This window comes from Rhinolophus sinicus, linkage group LG05 (assembly GCF_036562045.2).
Source record: "Rhinolophus sinicus isolate RSC01 linkage group LG05, ASM3656204v1, whole genome shotgun sequence".
NCBI classification, from domain to species: Eukaryota; Metazoa; Chordata; class Mammalia; order Chiroptera; family Rhinolophidae; genus Rhinolophus; species Rhinolophus sinicus.
Genome location: NC_133755.1, coordinates 67776758 through 67798205, shown reverse-complemented (window position 1 = coordinate 67798205; position 21448 = coordinate 67776758). Strand labels below are relative to the sequence as shown.

Below are 21448 nucleotides of genomic sequence, written 5' to 3'. Positions count from 1 at the left end.
ACCATCCGGGTGGAATGGAAGGCTGTGGGAAACCCAGACATCCTCTTAAAGGGCCCGCGTACAGACTCATTCACTCTCAGGCACTTATCCTGGGCTCCAGCAAAAGGGTGGTGACTCAGGGGGTCAGAAGCATATGAGTGGTGGGGGACAGACTGAGGTGTGTGGCATCAGAGTGAGGACTAGAGGATAGTTGCCATTTTCCCTGTGATGGGTCCTTTTCCCATGCAGCTGGCAGGTGGGGGTCATCTTTCCTGTGTTAAGCCTTTCCCTATGCTTACAGTCAAATCAAATCTGACTGGTCTGGTGAGCGTCAGTAGCATCACCCTGCTGACTACCTGAGACCCTGCCCCACCCAACTTGCCCAACACCGGAGGCACTTTCTCTACGAGCAGCCAGCCCCACCTGTACTGAACTCTTTCTTGGAAAACTATCAGAGTCCACAGGCTCCAGGCAGGTGGTGACTGGCCTCGGTGTGCTCTGAGACTTTTACTGAGTAGCTCCAGGTTCAGCACTGGCACCAAACCAGAATTTATATTAACCTGGTGACAACAACTCTTCCCACTCTAGTGACTCCCTGAGACCCTGCCTCACCCAACTTGTATACTGCATGAGGCTTTATCAGTGGCTGAACCTTAAGGGAGCCAGCAGGTGGCTGCAAGCCTCGGGGTTTCCTGGCATTTTGTAGAGCTACCCCAGGCCCTATACTGGTGGCATACGTCCTCAGTTCACAGCATGACCTCTCCCATGTGCCTCCAGTGTTAGCAGAGTCAGTGAATAACTGCAGATCATTTTGTAGCTCCTACCAGAAAGTCCCTGGCTGGTCACAGTTAGTGGATGACCTGGGCCTGCACTGGAGCCCCTCTCAAGAGGCCCCAGAACCGACATACTTGGAGGTTGGCTTCAGACCAAAACAGAGAACCATAAAATTAGCCCCACAAGTGGCACACCCAAAGGGCAGTCTCAATAGACACCAGGGCCCACTGGGGTGAATACCACTCAGTGGCATAAACCCCCACCCTCCCCTGCACAGCAGCCTGTAAGCTGTGAACATGGCCAAACCCCACAGCCAATCAGCCATAGGGTCAATCCCACCCACTGGTGTGCCAATAGAAACCAAGGCTCAACTATAACAGGAGGGGACACACAAGGGACACTCCTGGAACACCCGGTGCAGGTGACCAGGGAGATTGTGCCACTGGGCCCCACAGGCACCTACTACAAAAGGCCACTTGGCTAAGACTGTGAGACATAGCAGATCTACCTAATACATAAAACCAAAACAGAGAGGCAGCCAAAATGAGGAAATGAAGAAATACATCCCAAATGAAAGAACAGGAGAAAACTCCAGAAAAGGAACAGAACAAAATAGAGGCAAGCAACCTACAAGATACAGACTTCAAACAATGGTTTTAAGGATGCTCAAGGAACTAGTGAGAACTTCAACAAAGAGACAGCAAGCAGAAAAAAAGAACATAGAAACCATAAAAAAAGAACCAGTCAGAAGTGAAAAATACAATAACTGAAATGAAAAATGCAATAGAAAGAAACACCAGCTGACTAGATGAAGCAGAGGGTCGAGTCACCTATTTGGAAGATAAAGTAGCAGAAAACACCAAATGAGAAATGCAAAAAGAAAAAAGAATTTTAAAAAATAAGGATAGTTTAAGAGACCTCTGGGACAACATTAAATGTAACAACATTCGCATCATAGAGATACCAGAAGAGGAGAAAGCAAAGGATTGAGAATCTATTTGAAGAAATAATGTCTGAAAACTTGACTAACTTGGCAAAGGAAATAGACGTGTAAGTCCAGGAAGAGCAAAGAGTCCCAAACAACATGAACCCAAACAGGCCCACACAAAGACACATTATAATTAGAATGCCAAAGGTTAAAGACAAAGAGAATCCTAAAAGCAGCAAAAGAAAGGCAACTAGTAACTTGTAAGGGAGCTCCCATAAGATTATCAACTGATTTCTCAACAGAAACTTTGCAGGCCAGAAAGAATTGGCACAAAATATTCAATGTGATGAAAAGCTAGGACCTACAAACAAGGGTACTCTCCCCAGCAAGACTATCATTTAAAATCAAAGGACAGATAAAGAGCTTCCCAGACAAGAAAAAGCTAAAGGAGTTCATCATCTCCAAACCAGTATTACAAGGAATGTTAGAGGGGTTTAAGATGAAAAATAAAAAATCAAAATTATGAATAATAAAATGGCAATAGCTACATATCTATCAACAATTACTTTCAATATAAATGGATTAAACGTTCCAATCAAAAGACACAGAAGGGATGAATGGATAAGAAAACAAAACCCTTGGGCTGGCCCCGTGGCTCAGGCGGCTGGAGCTCTGTGCTCCTAACTCCAAAGGCTGCTGGTTCGATTCCCACATGGGCCAGTGGGCTCTCAACCACAAGGTTGCCAGTTCGATTCCTCAAGTCCCGCAAGGGATGGTGAGCTGCACCCCTTGCAACTAGCAATGGCAACTGGACCTGGAGCTGAGATGCGCCCTCCACTACTAAGACTGAAAGGACAGCAACTTGAAGCTGAACGGCACCCTCAACAACTAAGATTGAAAGGACAACAACTTGACCTGGAAAAAAGTCCTGGAAGTACACACTGTTCCCCAATAAAGTCCTGTTCCCCTTCCCCAATAAAAATCTTTAAAAAAAGAAAAAGAAAAGAAAAGGAAAACAAAACCCTTAATATGCTGCCTACAAGAGACTCACTTCAGATTGAAAGACACATACATGTGAAAAGTAAAGGGATGGAAAAAGTTATCTCATAAAAAAAAAAAAAAAAAAAAAAAAAAGCTGGGGTAGCAATACTTATACCAGACAAAATAGACTTTAAAACAGGCTATAGCAAGAGACAGAGAAGGACTCAGTAATCCTACTTCTCAGTATCTATTTAAAGAAACTCAAAACGCTACTTAGAGGGGATGTTTGCGTCCATATGTTCATTGCAGCATTGTTTACAATGGCCAAGAGGTGGAAGCAGCCTGGGTGTCTGTTGATGGAAGAATGGATAAAGAGGAGGTGGTATGCATATACAAGGGACTATTACTCGGCCATGGAAGGGAATGGGTTCTTGCCATCTTCAGTGGCGTGGATACACCTGGAAGGTATTTTACTGAGTGGAATATCAAACAGAGAAAGACAGATTCAGTGTGATTTTACTTATACTTGTATATGGAATCTAAAGAACAAAATAAACACACAAAACAGAAATACACTCATGGATACAGAGAAGATATTGATGGCTGCCAGATGGGATGGGGGGTTAGAGGTTGTAAAAAAAGGGGAAGGGATTAAGAAGTACAAATTTGTAGTTACAAAGTAGTTATGGGGATGTAGGTTATAGCATAAGGAATATAGTCAATAATGTTGTAATAACTATGTATGGTGTCACATGGGTACTAGATTTGTTGGGGTGATAGATGAGAGATGGTTGGAGGCAGGGTGAAAAAGGTGAAGGGATTAAAAAGTACACATTTGTAGTTACAAAATAGTCATGCAGATATAAACTAAAGCATAGGGAATGTAGTCAATAATATGGTAATAATTATTTATACTGCCCAATTGAGTACTAGACTAGACAAGGGGATCATTTCTTAAATTATACAAATGTCTAACCACTATACTGTACACCTGAAATTAATATAAAATAATATTGAATGTCAACTGTAATTGAAAAATTTAAAAAGGTGGGGAAAAAGGTGAAGGGGAATAAGAGGCTCAAATTTCCAGGTTTAAAACAAATAAGTCATAGGGATGTAATGTAATGTACAGCATAGGAAATATAGTCAAGTATTGTGATAGCAGGTACAGTATTAGGTGGTTGCTGGATTTATCATGTTGATCACTTCTTTAGGTACATAAATGTTGACTAACTATGAAACTAATATAATATTGTATGTTAGCTATATTTTTAATAAAAATCAAAGAAATTTAATAGGAGCCATAGACATAATTTTAAATGTTAATAGTTTAGTATACTCATTTTAAGTTTTTTAAAAGGTGGACAATAATTTTTAAATTTAATCCAGAATATTAGAAATATTACTTTTTCACCATGGAATCAATACTAAAAAAAAAAAAAAATCATTGAGTTGTTTTTTTCATTCTTTTCTTCATGCTAAATCTCAAAAATCCGGTGTGTATTTTACATGTAAGCCCATCTCAATTCAAACTAGCCACATTTCAAGTGCTCATTAGCCACGTGTGGCTGGTGATTCTCATCTCAGACAGCCCACAACTAGATTCTAAATCACCAGGCATCTCTTCTCCTCTCCTGGTTATCCTCAAAACATGGGAACTCTGCTTCTCTCCACTGGCCTGCTCCATGCCCTCCTGGGTTCTCCTTGGCTACCTGCCTGGCAGCCTTATCAGGTAGAAGTGGGGTGACTCTAGCTAGACATGATGGGCTGTGTATGATCCCTACTACATTTTCTAAGACTCTTTTTCAAAATCTTTTTTAGATTTTCTTAGAAGTTGTTTCACCTCCAGAGCAGCCTCACTGCAGAGTATTCCAAAGAAAGTTAAAAAGGGACTCCAGTGTGTGACAATGGGCATTTCTTTAGCAATTTTCATCTTAATACTTCCCTTAGAATCCATTCCCCAAGACACTGTTTCAGCTCTCGCTGGGAATTTGCCTGAAGAATAGGCCAGTCCAGTGGCGCTAAGATTGGGAAGGAACCCTGTGCTGCCGAATTTGTGACTAAGTGGATAAGGGAGAGGAAGGGGAAAAGGATATGACCCCAAAGCATGTTTACAAGAGAAACAACAAAATACCCAATTCTCATTTCCTCCCTCCTCCCCTGGGAAAGGAGCCGATTCCAGATTCCACAGCAGTTCCTGTGCAGATGTTGGGGTGTTTCGTGCTCCTTTTGGCCGTCCCGGGCACATGATGGGTGATGCTCATTTCTGGTGCAAGTGATAATCTAACGTGGATGAGGGAATTTCCGTAACACTGACTTCCTTTTTTTTAAAATAACACACACTGATGTTTTTCTGATTATAAAATAATACATTCCCTATACAGAAAATGTGGGAATTGGAGAAAAGTGCATAAAAAGAAGGAAATAAATACCTGCTATGGCCTCATTGTCAACAGATAGCCACGTGCATGGTGACTTGCACACTCTTGCACACACACATGCACGTGTGACCAGCAGGGCACAGGGAGGAATCACACTGTGACTTCGTCTTTTTTCCAGGTCTCTTTGGAGATCCTCATTGAGTGGTTCTTCCTCAGCCCCTGAAGGAGCATTTGAGTGGGGAGCATGACTTCTCAAGAAATCCTTGGGAGATACAAAGCCTGTTGTCACTCTAATTTACCGAACAGTGTCAGTCTGATGCTTGAAATTTCCAGTTCTGTATTCTGAACTGGGTTGAAAGCGGCATCTTTTCCCCATCTCCTCTCGTGTGCTTGTGTGGTCACTTGCCCGCAGAAAACTAGGTGTGGGAGCTTCTTCTTGCGTCCCTCCTCCTCTCCCTCCACCTTCCTGGGTGTTGGTTTGACCCTTCTGGGAGGGGGAGGTTAAAATGGCTGGAAAGTTCCCACTGCAAGGCTTCCTGCTTTGGGGGCCAGGCAGACACCTGTCTCCTGATCCATTTGGTGGCTTCTTCAGAACAGCTCTGGAGAATGTTCTAGTAGGCATCCCTTGCCTTGATGAATGACTCTTTCTGAAGCCTGACTCCTCATCCTGGGAATCTAGCTGGGCAGAGTCTGGGCTGTCCCACATGCCAGCTGTTTCTCACATGTAGCCAACTTCTGGTCACAAAAATTACTCGGTTGTTCTTGACCTGAGCAGACCATGGGTGTGCCAGCTGAAACAAGTAGGCACTCTCTTCTGCCTGTCCACCCAGGCCTCTTGCCAGCCCATCTCTCAGCCTCCAGGAGTCCTATGCCCTGGTCAGACACTAACTGCAGGGGCCTCACAAGCTCTTCAGTGAATCCATGAATCCTCTCCTGCTAGGCCTAAGGTGACCGGACAACACCTGGTCCCACACACCCTTCACAGGTAAGGGGTGGTCTTGAAACAAGAAATCCCCTCACACTTCCTCCTCTGTCTACTTCTTTGTGGGTGATTGCAGTGGAGGGTTTTTTAAGTTTTAAAACCAAATTTTAGCTAAATGCTTGGGGATGTAAGTACCCGGGTGTATGTCTCACAATTCACTTTGCTTCTTCTTGTCTTCATGCCTCTTCCTGTTGTATAGATACTATGTGGATGGATTGAAAGATTGATATATGGATGGACAGACAGATAGATGGGTGAACATACAGAGAGGTGGATGGGCAGATGGACAGACAGCATGCAGTATGGCACACTTTTTAACAGCACTAATCCTGGAATCAGACTAATTAGGTTATAACCCTGGGCAAGTTATTTCATCTTTTTGTGCCTCAACTTTGTCATCTATAAGATATGAACATTTATAGTGTTAATAGAACCTGTATTTCATGAGATGCTTTTAAGAAATGAATGAGACAATACATGTAAACAGAATTGAACAGTCTTGGCACACAGGAAGTGCCCAAGAAATGTTAACTAATATAATTCTATGCCTATTTTAACTTAGAATATAATAAACATTTTCACATTAAAATATTTTTAAATGTGTGTTGCCTCATGGCTGTAAAATATATTTTTTTATGTTCCAGAATTCATCTAATCATTTCTTTCATTGGAAATTTAGGTTGCTTATAATTGTTCCTCTTCTAAGTAATGTAAACCTCCGCCTGTGTCTGGTAATCTCCCTAGGATAGATTCTAGACAATTGTAACCAATTCACACCCCCTCATGATAGTTCTTGATATTCTTACCCAAATCCTAGAATGTTTGTTGGATAAGAACTCTATTTAACTATCTAAACTTGCAATTTATTCGGTGATTAGGCAAGACAAGCACTTTTACTTGTGTTTTGGTGATATGTATCTTGTGTGTACACATATTATCACCAGACCACTTTCTAGTGGTGCATTAGTGTTTTTCCTGTTGATTTATGTGAGCTCTCCATATATTAAGTATATAAATTTTTTACTTATTACATTTTTTGGAAATAATCACCTCAGTTGGTTTTTAAATTTTAACTATGGTGTACCTGATCATAAAATGAAATCACCGCATAGTCTGGGGTTGGAATTACTCAATAAAATAAAATGTGTGGATTGTTAAACTGCCAGGCAACTAGGCAATTTATTTCTGCTTCTCTCTCCAAAACACCAGATTACTTCCCAGAGCCTTGAATCTGAGCCTGCTGCATACTTTGTAATAATTCCATTAGGTACCTACTATCTTATACCTGGACATACAGGGAAAGTTTGAAGTGATTTTTTTAAGAGGAGATGAAATTATCAGAATGTGTTGAAAGTAGGAATTTCTGGCTTCTGATTCTGCATTGAGACTTTCCTGACTTTTCTTTTATCTCCTATCACTTATTTTTCGTCTGTACATTTTGGTTCTCCCTGCCTGAGGGAACCTGTCGATTTGGCCTCCTGACCTCCATGTTTAATTGTGCAAGACTTGCTTTCCCTCTTCCTTCATTTGCCTCCTCCACACCCAGGCTTGGGTGGCTCCCGTAGGAAGAGGTCTGGCCTGGAGCCAGACTAGAAGAATGTTTCATGATACTGTCAAATCCCGCTGCTTGGAAGCTATGAAAAAATAAAGAGGGATGCAACAGGAAGCCCAGCAAAAGCGGAGGCTGGGTGATTATGGAGGGGGTTGTAGAAAATGAGCAGAAATCATTGCTAGACTGTTCAGAACATTCCATGTTCTATATGTTCGTAATATCACCACGCTCCGGGATTTCCACTTTCAACAGACATGCACTTGGACACCACACATACCATGGACCTCTAATAATTAGGAAACTGGGACAGACTATTTTTTTTAATATTATTGATCATAAATGTAATTATCAGTGCTGTCTAACAAAACATGCATCAAAGTGATTAACTGGGAGATGGAAGTTGAGCCAGAAGTAGCTCTGTTCTTCACTATTGTAATAGCATTTGCTATCTTTACAATCAGAAAAGAGGAAACACAATTTAAACATTGTAAGAGAAGAAATTGGAAGTTTTATTTCTAACTTTTCGAATGGCAACTTTAAATCTTACTCTTTCAGCTGGTACGCTTGGTATTTCCTGACCTGGGTACCCGGAGGCTTGGCACGAGAGGCAGTGTCAGGTAGGTTTCTCATTTTTTGTTGTATTTGAAATGTTGACAACAAATATTTTGGGGGGAAAAATCACAAAATGGATGACCTGACCAAAAAAAATCCCAAACTAAACAAACTATAAATATCAACTCTTACCAAAGAGTTCCCATAGTTCAAATGAAATCCTAGTGCCTGGAATAATTCATATGATACTGGAACCAAATATTAGTTTCTAGGGGTTTTGCTAAAATACAAAAGTCACAAAATTTTTTTTGTTCCAACACCTTAAATGTTTAGACATGTAAGTGTGTAATTGTTGAAATATTTAAATAATTACACACCTAGAATAATGGAACTGTTTTAATTACTCTTGGAGCTAAAATTTCTAAGTATTCATCTGATTAGCATATTTGAATTATATTCAGTAGACTAGGTACCCAGGCTATACTTTTAACGCAAAATGAAATTCCAGAGTTATTGGTTGCATGGTGTTATAATTGTCACTTTATTATCATTGCTATTGGTGGTGTGTTTTAAATAAAGAAAAATCAGGAGAAATCAGTGATATCAGGAAATCAGTGAGAAGGGGTAGAAACTGAATGAGGAAAGGGGCCAGCGACCCATGAAGGAGTCAAGACAGTGGAAGACTTTGCCATATTCAACGTTGGACAACAATTCATTGAAAAGATTTTTGTTCTGCTGCTGTGAGCCTGGACAGGTCGCTGCAGTTTCCTGAGCTCAGCAGAGGAATGCCTGGCCTGCCGAGAAGGCACCAGCCTCCTTACTGGGTTTCTGAGAACCCGAGTCCACTTCCCAGTAGAGAGAACCTTGGTGTAGCTTCACTTCATTTGAGAAAGGTTAATGGTGGCAGCAGTGAGGGGCTTTCTCTGTTGTGTTTCTCTAAAACTAGTGTCATAATTTGAGACAGCAGAGTAGAACATCCACAAGCCGTTTCAAAGCTGATGCCTATGAAATAAATGAAATTGTCTACCTACCCTGTTTCCCCAAAAATAAGACCTAGCTGGACAATCAGCTCTAATGAGTCTTTTGGAGCAAAAATTAATATAAGACCTGGTATTATATCGTATCATATCATATCACATAAGACCAAGTCTTATACTGTAGTAAAATAAGACTGGGGCTTATATTAATTTTTGCTCCAAAAGATGCATTAGAGCTGATTGTCCAGCTAGGTCTTATTTTCAGGGAAACACCATAACAGAACTTGATCAGGCTAAATGCCTGATGAGTTTTTCCTAATAAACAGAGTCAATAATAAAACCCAGAGAAGAACCCCAGGTCTTCATTAGCTAGTCTGTTCTTTGTCTTTTTCTATAAAGCATGTCAGTGGTTTGACATAACCTTTAAGGCAAAATTTATTTTTCAGGTATCATTATGATGGGATCTGTATCAAGAAAAGTTCTGTCTTCTATGCTCAGTATTGTTACCTTCTGGGTGAAGAAAGGTATCACGGGTTAGTATCTATTGTTTAAGTATTTTGGTCATTGGTCACAGCCTGATTAATATTAGAACCACTCCTGTTTTTGTTGAATCTAACTGGCATTTTGGCTGTTCTGCCATCAATCCTTCTTACAACGGAAACACACTCATCACGTTGACATGCCTTTGACACGGGCAGTAAATCAGTGTTTAGCAACATCATTGGCCGGAGAAATGCATTTCCAGTTCATTTCCTTAGATAATTTTTTATTTTAATCACTGTCTCAGTTGTCAAAGCTGTTTTTCATTCTTCACAATTTCTCTGCCAGATTTGGCAGAAACGGACTTTTCTTTCCTGAAACTTCCTTTAGCCCTCAGGACTCGGCATCATCCAATTTCTTCCCCAGAGTGACTGACCCTTCTCAGTCTCTATGTCTGCCTGCCCCCATTAAGTGCAGGCATTTTCCTCAGATCCAGCCCTTGAAAATCAGTAGTGTCCTTCATACCATTTGGCCCCAAGACACCTCATCCTTTTTCACCTACCGCTTCCTCCCTTGGATGACTTCTCCTCCAAAATCGTTTTTGCTTGTTCTTATCTCTCCCACCTCCTGGGCATTCCTCTCTGGCTATCTACTGGACATTTCCATTTAGATGACCCACTGGTGCCTCATATTTTGTGTGTAGAAATCTAAATTTATAATCTCCCTCCAAATCATCCCTGCCTCTTGACTTCTTTATTTCAATCTATGGTACCAACAGATAGAATCTGTACAAAGTGTCACCCCAAAGCCATCCCTGACTCCCTTGGGTCACAAAGTCCTGTTAATTCTATCTTTTCGGTTCCCCTGACTCATCCATTTTGGTTACTGATTTTGCCTTTAAGCCCTTGTCACCCTACATTGTGATTATTTTATGGATCCCATGGACTCTCCCTCTCCTCAGCCTCACCTCTCTCTGAACACTACCATGAGACTAATCCCCCTAAAATTCCGCATTTTCTTTGTCTCGTCCCAGCTCAGAAACACTCAGCTGCCTACTCTTCCCTCCTGAATAAAGACTACGTCCTCAACCCCCTCACACACAGGTGTTAGCTCCAGTCCCTTCCGACGACACATTCCCAGCACATTGCCTATTTCTCCCCAATATAAACCATCAAGTTCAGCCATACTCACGGTTCTCTAAATATATCAAATGTGGTTCTGTCTTTGCTCCCATCATTCTTTTATTCTATGATGTCATTCTTTCTTCTCTCTAAGTGGACCTTCTGAATCCTGTCCATTCTCTCTGGACTTACCTCAGGCACCACCTTCTCAGTGACACCATCCCCAGCAATACCAGCTCTCGTAAAGGCACCTTCTTCCACTCTTTCACGATGCTCACTGGCTATTTACACTGTCAGCATTTCCACTGAATTCAGAAACTGTCCATTGAGCCTTCATTTGGCTACACAGACAACTGTGTGTCCAAGTAACCAGGGACAACTTTAAGTTTACTTGTAGCCCAGAATGATTATTGAGTGTTCCCTTCACTCAAAAATGTTCGAGTTTAGACAATAAATTATAGCAGATTATATGACCACCTTCTGTATAAGGTCCCCTGCTTGTGGAGGGACAACAAGCTACCATGGACAACACATGGGCCCTTCTCTCTGACAGCTTAATATGGGAGAAAAATCTACTTTAAACTTGATACCAAGAAGGTCCCACGAGGACTCAGACATAGAAAACACACATCTTAGGCAGGGGGTCATAAAGGCCTATGAGAGTCATGCTTGGAGCTAGGCTATGGAAGACATTTGTGACTTTTGACAGGTGGAAAAGGTGGAGTGGGAGAGGGAGGCAGGAGAGCAAAGGATGTCCAGGCTTAGGGAGGAATGTGAGCAGACAGTGGATGAGAAAACAGAGGCTCCCGCTGCGTGGGAATGTGTGGAGCTATAGCACAGGATGAACTTGGGAGATGAGTTCAGAGGGCCTTGAACACGAGACTGGTGGGCCGGGCATCTGTAAGCCTTAGAGACTTTCTCTGGAAAATGGGGAGGTATCATCATGGGAACCTCCACAAGGCAGGACCCACAGAGCTTTGCTTGTTCCTATCCCCAGTGTTGCCTGGAAGCACAGAGTAGGAAGCACACTGGGGAGGAGACAGTGGCAGCCGGAGATGGTTCTGGGGCTACCCCAGTCATTCAGACGAGCGCCTGGACCAAAAAGGAGGCAGACCTGAAAGGCCGCTTGACGCAGGGTAGTCATGTCAGTGTCCATAGAAGGGAACAGAGATGACTCAGTCCGGCCTGGCCCACCGAAACCTCAAACTCAACCTCAAATAGAGTCATTATGCTCTGCTTCCAACCAGCTCTTCCTCTTCAATCTCTTATTCATCCCTGAGTCACAAAGATGGAAGAATTACATCAGCCAAAATAAAGACGTTAGGGAAGGGAGCGATTCATTTCAGTAACGATTAGAACTTTCCTGTGCAAATGTATCCTCTCACTTGCTGACCCCTACACTCTTGAAAGGCTGGACCTAGAACCCGCTTTTCTTTGTTTGCCACAGAAAACCCAGCAATCAGTCAACCAGCAGAGGACAAACGTGACATTGGCTTATTCATGAGATGAGCCCAGCGGCAAACAATTTTCAAGTACTCTGTGCTCAACACATATTTCATAACTGATCCAGTCTCAAGTCTTGGCCAATGAAGAGATTTTTTTTTAAGTATTAAGATTTAAGTAACTTTCTTACAAATTCCACATTTTAAGAACTACTAAATATATTTTAGAAGGCAGAACCATAATAAATGGTCTGCTATTGTTAATAACGTATGAACTATAGAAGACATGAAAATTTCTTCTATTTTATTATATGTTATCTTTTATTTAAGGACCTGTCTGACAAATTCTTCTTAAAATTTAGGTCTCAAAATAAAAACTTTATTTCTATACTTTTCAAGTAATCGAAACTGTATAACTCATCCGTTCATCTATTTGTTCATTCAACAAATATTTGAGTAACTACAATAAGTCAGGCCCTGTTCTAGATACTGGTGATAAAGCAGTAAACAAGATAAAAAAGGCCTCACCTCTTGTCAATTTTAGCGCATGAGAAAGACAATAAAAAAGAAACAATAGCAAGATTGATCTGAAGACAATAAAATGGAGTCATGGGAAGGCCTCCCTGAGAAGATGCCTTTTGAGCAGAAATGTGAAAAAGGGAGCTATCTAAGTGAACATCTCGAGGACAAGCATTCCAAACAGAGGAAAGAGCAGGTGCAAAGGGCCTGAGGCAGGGATGAGTTCACAGAACAGCAAGAAAGTCTGAGTGTGGAGGTTGGTGAATGAGTAAGTGAGTGAGAGGAAAGGAATCTGAAAACACAGGCAGGGACTTGGAAATCTTGGGAAAGAGTCGGGATGTTCTTCTGAGCGTGATGGGGAGCCACTGGAGAGTCTCAGGCTGAGGAGTGAAGCAATCTGATTTACATTTTACATGGAGAGCCTCCTGGCAACTCTGCTGAGCCTGGACTATACAAGGAGATGGGAGAGGAGGCAGAGTGACCAGTGAGGAGGCTTGTGCAGCAACCCGGCAGAGATGGCCCACTGAGATTTCTCACTGACATAAATGTAACTCCTCAAAGAGGTAGCATAATACTATGCAATACTTTATGTGACTCAGAGTAGAGACTCTGGAACAGACTGCCTGGCTTTACCACTAGTGAGCTGTCTGACTTATTTCTTTTAACCTAATGCCCTCAAGATCCATCCATGTTGTTGCAAGTGGCAAGATTTCATTTTTTATGGTTGCATAATATTCCATTGTGTGTGTGTGTATATATATGTCTTTATCTCACAATGTCTTTATGTATTCATCTGCTGATGTACACTTAGGTTGTTTCCATGTCTTGGCTATTATAAATAAGGCTGCAATGAACATGGGGGCACATATATCTTTTCGAGTTAGTGTTTTAATTTTCTTCAGGTGAATATCCAGAAGTGGGATTGCTGGATCATAAGGTAGTTCTATTTTTAATTTTTGAGGAAGTTCCAAACTGTTTTCCATAGTAGATGCACCAGTTTACATGCCCACCAACAGTGTATGAGGCTTTGCTTTTCTCCTCTTCCTCGCCAGCATTTGTTACCTCGTTTTTTTGTTTTTAAGTAGCCATTCTAACAGGGGTGAAGTGATATTTCATTATGGTTTTGATTGGCATTTCCCTGATGACTAGTGATGGTACATCCCTAATAACATCACTGTTATTAACAGGTGCACCTCTGCACGTACCTGTTGACCTTCTGTAATTCTTCTGTGGAAAAATCCATTTTTTAACCTTTTTTTTTTTTTTTTTTTTGGCTATTGAGTTGTGTAAGTTCTTTATATATTTTTGGATATTAACCCCTTACATATGAATTGCAAATATTTTCTCCCATTCAGATTGTCTTTTCATTTGTTGATGGTTTTCCTTTGCTGTACAGAAGCCTTTCAATTTAAATAATTGTTGTCCCACTTATTTATTGTTGCTTTTGTTGCCTATGCTTTTGGTGTCAAACCCAAAATATCATTGCTAAGACCAACGTCAAGGAGCTTACTGCCTACGTTTTCTTCTAGGACTTGTATGGTTTCAGGTCTTAGATTCAAGTCATTTTTAATTAATTTTTATGCATGGTGTAAGCCAATCGTCCACTTTCCTTCTTTTGCATGTGGCTGTCCATTTTCCCAACACCATTTATTGGAGAAACTGTCCTTTCCCCATTGTATAGTCTTGGCTTCTTTTTCGTAAATTAATTGACCATGTATGTGTAGGTTTATGTCTGGGATTTCTATTCTGTTCCATTGATCTATGTAGCCTATGGGTGATTTTCCTATTTTATCCTGGGCATGTGGATTATGATGTTAGGATACTTTCGATCCCATTTAAATCTATTTTAGCAGGAAGTCACCCCGTTTAAGTTTAACATATAGGCGCTGGCCTACTTTTGCAGGCTGTAGTCCAGTGACAATTTAGTTTTCTGAGCCCTTGAATGCTATTCTGGTCTGCTTCATTCTTCTGGCACTGCTGGGCTTCTAATCATTTCCTTACAGGTACCACCTGCAGGGGTTGAACCCACTTCCATGGGCCACCTTCTGTGGGGAGTGGAGAAAGCCAGAGTGGCCAGGCCTGGGTCCCTTTAGGCCACTTGGTGTAGGGCAGGAGACACCAGGTTCTGCTGGCATTGCCCCTGTGGGTCGAATGCCTGCCCATCTGTGCTCCAAGTATAGATTGGGCATTGAATTGGCCAGGAGCTTCAGTACTGTCTATGCAGGTGGATTAACCCACCCATCAGTGCCCCAGGTGTGGAGTGGGGGAGGGGTGAGCCCATGAGGACTTTGAAGCTGCCACTGACTTGCCAGCCCAGCTGTGAAGCGAATGTTGCAGCTCCCTCTAGGTCTCTGGTGGGCTTCCCTTTCCTAGTCCTTAGGCCAGAGAGTGCAGACCTTTCTTGGGCTTTATGTCTATGCCTGTTGACAGGTCTGGGTTACAGGTCTCTCCCGTGCCTAGTCCAGGCATATATGGGAGAGCTAAAGAAAACCCAAGGAACTCATCACATTGTCACTTCTCTAGTCTTGTGTTCCCTATTCGGTCTGCCTTCTTCTTTCCAGCTTTCCGGGGCCCTTTTATCATGGTCTATTGAATAATTTCCAGGTAGTTATTTGTATTAGAGAGCAGGATCAAGGAAAAGTGAACCTACACCATCTTGCTCCCTGTACATAATTCGAGCTACCTCAGAAACTTCTGAAAGCATGCCATCTATACATTATAAATCAACGTTACCAATGAGTGGAATGCTTAATTATATGATGGCGGCTAATAAATTAAAATATGATGAGATAAAATATCATGGTGGGACTTTTGGTTGGGACAAGATGGGGTAGACCCATTTCTTTCTGTTCCTCTCTGCTATGGACAACTAGAACCCTGGAAATAATGCAAAAGTTACCCAAAGGAAAACTCTGAAAAGTGGTAACAAGAAAGTAAGCTGGTTGGGGACCCCAGGACTGCACAGCCAGCACAGTGGCAGGGTATCCTGTAGCCCCCAACCCCTGCCCACTCACCCAGACCCAGCATTTCCCACCTCTGACCTAGCAGGAGAAGACACTCTAGATACATTCTTCCTTTAACAAGATCAGGCGAGAGGTCACAACAGGGAGTTGGCCAAAAATAAACACCCAGAGAGACACTCTTCTTCCTTGCTGGGTCCAAGACACCCCTTTTCCACTAGAGATACTGAGGAGTGTCAGACAATCTGTCAAGGAGACCCAGCTATTGCAAGAGGCCTGGTCCAGGGAGTTTCATTGTCTCCCACCCCAGCCAGAGGCAGCTGGGGAGCTTCAGTGAGGGACGCCTCCCCCACAGACAGAAAAGCCCTCCAGCTCCCTTGGGCAGTGCCAGCAAGGAGCCCCAGTGGCACCAGATAAAATAGGCAGACCAAAAGAATGTACTTGTACCCACAGCTAAGATTTCCTACACAGTCAGATCATAAGAGGAAGAAAGCAGAGTCTGGAGGGATCCACCTGCAGACTTCCTATGCTCTCTCCCTCCCATGAGGGCCACACAGCACATCCTCCCCCAGGACGATGCAGCAACACAAGTGTGAGGTTTCTGCCCAGGGAAGCCCATTAGACACGACATTTTCAATGTTTTTATTGGGGGCTGGTCACATAACCCCTTCTCCCCAATGTGTGCCAAAACTATAGGTTCCCCCAAAGAAAGCAGGTTATTCAGCATAAACCACTACATTGTTTACACAAAACATTCTAGGCACAGTGAACCACTCTTATCAGTTAACCATTGACTGGGAACATTCGGAGAACCAAGTTCCCAGACACCAGCCAAGGGCCAGTCTTGCAAGCAGACTTTTCTAGGCATAGCAGTCTCAGTACTGTGGTGTTATCTCTTTTCTGCACAATTGCATGACCTTGTGACTGTACTAAGAAAACACTGACTTGCCCTCTTTAAATAGGTAAATTATATGGTTTGTGAATTATCTTTCAATGAAGTTGTTAAAAAAAAAAAAAGTCCGAGCAAGTTTTTGGGTTTTGCTTTGTTTTGTTTTGTTTTGTTTTGTTTTGTAGACATAGACAAGCTTATTCTAAAAGTTCTGTGGAAAGGCAGAAAATTGCCTAAAATATCTCAAGCTACCTTGACAAAGAAGAACCAAGTGGGAGGAAACACTCTACCTGATATTAAGGCTCATTATGTAGCTACAGTAATCAAGACAGTATGGTTTTGCTGGAGGCATAGACACACACATCAATGAAACAGAGTAGAGAATCCAGAAGTAGACCCACTCAAAGATGGTCAACTGACTTTTCACAAAGATTCAAATGTAATTCAATGCAAAGAGAACAGCTTCTTCAACAAATGGTGCTGAAACAACTAGACATCCACATGCAAAAAAAAAAAAAAATGAACCTCACAATTAAATTTCACAACTTATACAAAAATTAACCTCAGATGGATCACAGATTTACATTTAAAACATAAAATAATAAACTTTTTTAAAAAACATAGGAGGAAATATTTGGGACCTTGGGTTAGGCAAAAAGTTCTGAAACTTGACACCAAAATCACAGTTCATAAAAAGAAAAACTAATAAATTGGACTTCATCAAAATTAAAACTTTTGTTCTGTGAAAGATCCTGTGAAGAGGTTGGAAAGACAAGCTACATACTGGGAGAAAGCGCTAGCAAGCCACATATCCAACAAAGGACTAGTACCTAGAATATATAAAGAGCTCTTAAAACTCAACAGTAAAAAAAAATCCAATTAGAAAATGAGCAAAAGACATAAGCATTCATCTCACTGAAGAGGCTACACAGATGGCAAATAAGCACATGAAACGATGTTCTGCGTCATCAATCATGGAAATGCAAATTAACACCATAATGAGTTACAACTACACACCTATCAGATTCACTAAAATTTTAAAAAGTCACAACACCAAATGCTGGTGAGGATGCAAAGAAACTGGATCACTTATACATTACTTGTAGGAATGCAAAATGGTCCAACCACTCTGGAAAATAGTTTGGCAGTTTCTTATAAAACTGGACATACAATTACCATTAGAATCAGCAATTGTATTCTTGGACATTTATCCCAGAGAAATGAACTTATGTCCACATAAAGACCTGTACACAACTGTTCTTAGCAGCTTTCTTTGTAATAGCCAAAACTGGAGCCAGACCTGACGTCCTTCATTGGGCGAATGGTTAGACAAACTATCGCACACCCATACCATGGGATACTATACAGCAACAAAGAACAAACGATTGAGCCAACAGCTTGGATGAATCTCCAGGCAATTATGCTGAGTGAAAAAAGTCCTATCTCAAAACGTTCCATGCTGAATGATTCCATTTATAAAACATTTTGAAATGACAAAATTTTTGAAATGGAGATTAGTGGTTGCCAGGGGTTTTGTAGGGCAGAGCAAGAGATGGGTGTGTTGATACAGGGGCAACACGAGGAATCCTTGTGATAAGGAAACATTCTGTACCTTGTCTGTGGAGGTGGATACACGAATCTCTCCAGGTGATAACATTGTATAGAACTAAATACATACACACACACAAATGAGTTTAGTAAAACTTGGGAAATTTGAGTAAGATCAGTGAATGATATCAACGTCAATACCCAGGGTGTGATACTGTCCTATACAGTCTTGCCAAAACGTTGCCCTGGGGGACAATTGGGCAGAGTAGAAAAGGGAGCACTTTGAGTTATTTCTTAAAACTTCATGTAAATCTACTGTTATCTCAATAAAAACTTCAGTTACAAATAATAAATCACGCCTAATCCTCCAGTCCAGAAAAGAACACATAACAGGTCCTGTGATGTATCCCCACAGTCGTCCCTACCTGTTCTCAGGGCCCTGTCTCCCGAGGTCTTCATGTTTCCTCTGCTGGTACCCACTCCCTCTCGTCACAGTTAGAGTTCAGTGTTTGCTTTGTTTCAATGCACTGTTCTCCGTGTGAACGTTGAAATGGCAATCCGTTGTTCTTCCTCTGGAGACACATGCGTTGTCCGCACCCCCGACGGAGCCGAGCTCCCCACACCTGGAAGTCGTCTGCCCCAACTGTGGGCAGCTGCATCTGCTCAGGGCACATTCTCACAATTGGCTGAAAGCAGGATCTCTCGAGTGTTGAAAACCCAGAGGGGAACCCCCAGCAAACCACAGCTGAGTCTTTTCATGGTTCCCCACAGCTGAATGTCCCAGGGAAGCAGGCATTTCTCTATGTGTGCAGCAACTGAGGCCTAATTTACAAAAACTTTCCTACTAACACTTGCCTAAGAGAAGCTGTAATGCAGGGTCCCTGGTCCCGCTCCCGGAGGGTGGATACAGAATATGGTGAAACCGAAAAGGAACACCAATGGAACCATGGATAGGGGGTTCATACCACTATATTCTCGCTGGCAGCTGGGTTGGAGACACAGGAAGCAGGATCCATACAATCTGCAATCCGCTGTCCGCTTCTCTGCCAACCAACTGCCTTACCAGCGTAGCCATGACATTATATTAGTCGCTAATGGCTAACCAGTTACAGCTGATGGCCAACTAGTCACAGCTGATGGCCATCTGATAACCGAGCCTGCACCTTTCCACGTGAGGCCGAGAGCCTGGAAACTGCTCTCTGGGACTCCGTCCCTACAGAAGCATAGGAATCTGAATTGTTGTTGTTGTTACTTTTAAAGAGGGTGCCTTGCTAGGAGCCTGTTAGAGTGGGAGATCTGGGCTCACCAACAGCCGCCCTGAGTCACTGAGCTGTACTTAGGCTGTTCAAGGGTACCTTGTCTTTTTTTTTTTTTTTTTTCCCCTTTTTTCTGGACCTTGTGTTAAGGAAAGAAATGGAAACTCCACTAAGAGCATCAACATAGAGAGATCTGGCTGGGAACCAGGACTGGTAGCAAAGGGGTTTGGGGGACTTTAGGGAGCTTTGCTTCCTCACTCCCACCACCACCAGGCACTGCAAAGGAGCATATACTCTAATTTAAATATAGTCCCAAGCTAAGTCCTGGCTCTTCCCTGTTGCCCCCACATTGCCCGGGTCTCTAACACCATCCGTCGCCAGCAGGAGGATGTGGTGTAGAGCCAGGTGTTGCTGATTCCCTTAACTGGACACCTGCATGGGTGGCCGCGGAGATGGTCATGAGTCCCGCCGTCAATAGCCTTCATTTTCACTGGGGTGGGGTGGGGGTTGTGGTGAATCTCACTAAAAACTGCTGAGGCAGCCTCTGCCCTGAACCAAGGAGAGACCAAGGCTCAGTTTTTAAAACAAGTGAAAAGCTCAAGGCTAATTTTTTCTTTTTTGTGTGTGTGAAAAAGGCAAGTGACCATAAATATGCAAGGGTATGCCATATGAAAAGGACCCCTTCACAGACCAGAACGCTTTGCTTCCCTGCTCCCCTCTCCAGGGTAACATCGTTTCACTGGGAATACGCCTCCCCAGATGCCAGTCTCGTTTAGCTGGCAACCAGATCTAGACTTGGACTTGGGTATAATCGCTGACCTAGAAACTTACTGAAGAATTGAGGCCGAAGTAGAAAGTGCTTTAATTATAGTCTGGACGGAGATGGGAATGGAGAGAGAGAGAGAGAGAGAGAGAGAGAGAGAGAGCTCTGCTTAACTCACTTTCATTCTCTACCTCTCAGGCAAAATCCCTGGTTAACATGTTTTAAGGAAAGCTTGTTGTTTCCCAAATTAATGAATCCCCGTTCTATCTAATGTAAATTTTGAAATCGTAGAGAGTCTCATGTTTCTCTCAGGATACATGGAAACTGACCCTTGCCCTCATTCCTCCCCCCAACACACACACACACACACACACACACACACACACACACACAGCCTTTCCAACTTAGCATATTAAAGGCCTTTAGAAAGCTTCTAAAATTGTGCCTTCGACATTCTGTGCCTTTGTTCTTCCATTCCTTTGTTCTTTCGCCAGCTCATGAGCTCAGGGGGCTGCCTGGGCCTCAGCGGGTCCTGAGCCTGCGGAATCCAGGGCTGTGGGTCCACAGCTGGCTAGTTGTGCCTTCCCAGGGTTCATCTTTCAGACCACAGTGAGCTGGGGGAGAGCAGGGTCACGGGGGCCCTGAGCCTGGCAGTTGCGGGCACCACAGACCTAATGAATCAGAGAGAACACCAGCGGTTCCTTCAGCAGCTCTCCAGCCCCAAGAAGAGCTTCTTTCCCTTCTGTTTGTATAGCCATGGCAGCAGGCAGGGGATGAGTGAGACTTCCTGAGGCTAGGGACCCCTGCAAGGGCTCTGCTGAGCCCCAGAGCCCCTAACTCTCAGGTACTAATCAGGTATCTGGTTGCCACCCGCTTTTTGGCCCTGTTCACCCTATGGTTTTCAAGGCTGGTTAGAACTTGTTAAGGTTAAAAAAAGTATGCATTATCTGGTTGTTGTCTAGCAGCCCAAAAGACATACGTGTGGAGAATAACACCCTGGACGGCTCCTTGGGTGGAAAAGCCTTTAGAAGCAGGTAACACTCCTAAGTTCCCCACCATGGGGAACAATCTCATTCGTTCAAAGAATCTCCCTTGCCCATCTCCAGCCCAGAGACACCCCCTACAATGTAATGTGCTATTTACTGTCGGCCGGTGAGGCCTGACTTCCAGCTTCTGAGTTTTGCCTCAAGAAGCTGGATGTGAACAAGTTAGACCTTCAAGACTTCCCAAGGTGTCCACCTAGGTTGTCATTTTGCAATTAAGGTGTTCATACAATCAACCGGGTCAGGATACAGTTAAACAGTGGGGAAGCAACCGCCCTTGATACAGAAAATGACTAACCCACAACAGCCAGCAAACCAGAT

The 21448-nt window shown here is 42.8% G+C and overlaps 1 protein-coding gene across 1 annotated transcript in view; it reads left to right on the top strand.

The window, feature by feature from the left end:
- The window catches only part of RFX8 (regulatory factor X8), a 52804-nt gene that overhangs the window by 1261 nt on the left and 30095 nt on the right, over nucleotides 1–21448 (top strand). The window contains exons 2-3 of the mRNA XM_074333918.1: nucleotides 8133–8194; nucleotides 9553–9639. Coding sequence (XP_074190019.1) covers nucleotides 8133–8194; nucleotides 9553–9639 — 149 coding nt within the window. The remainder of the gene's footprint in view (nucleotides 1–8132; nucleotides 8195–9552; nucleotides 9640–21448) is intronic.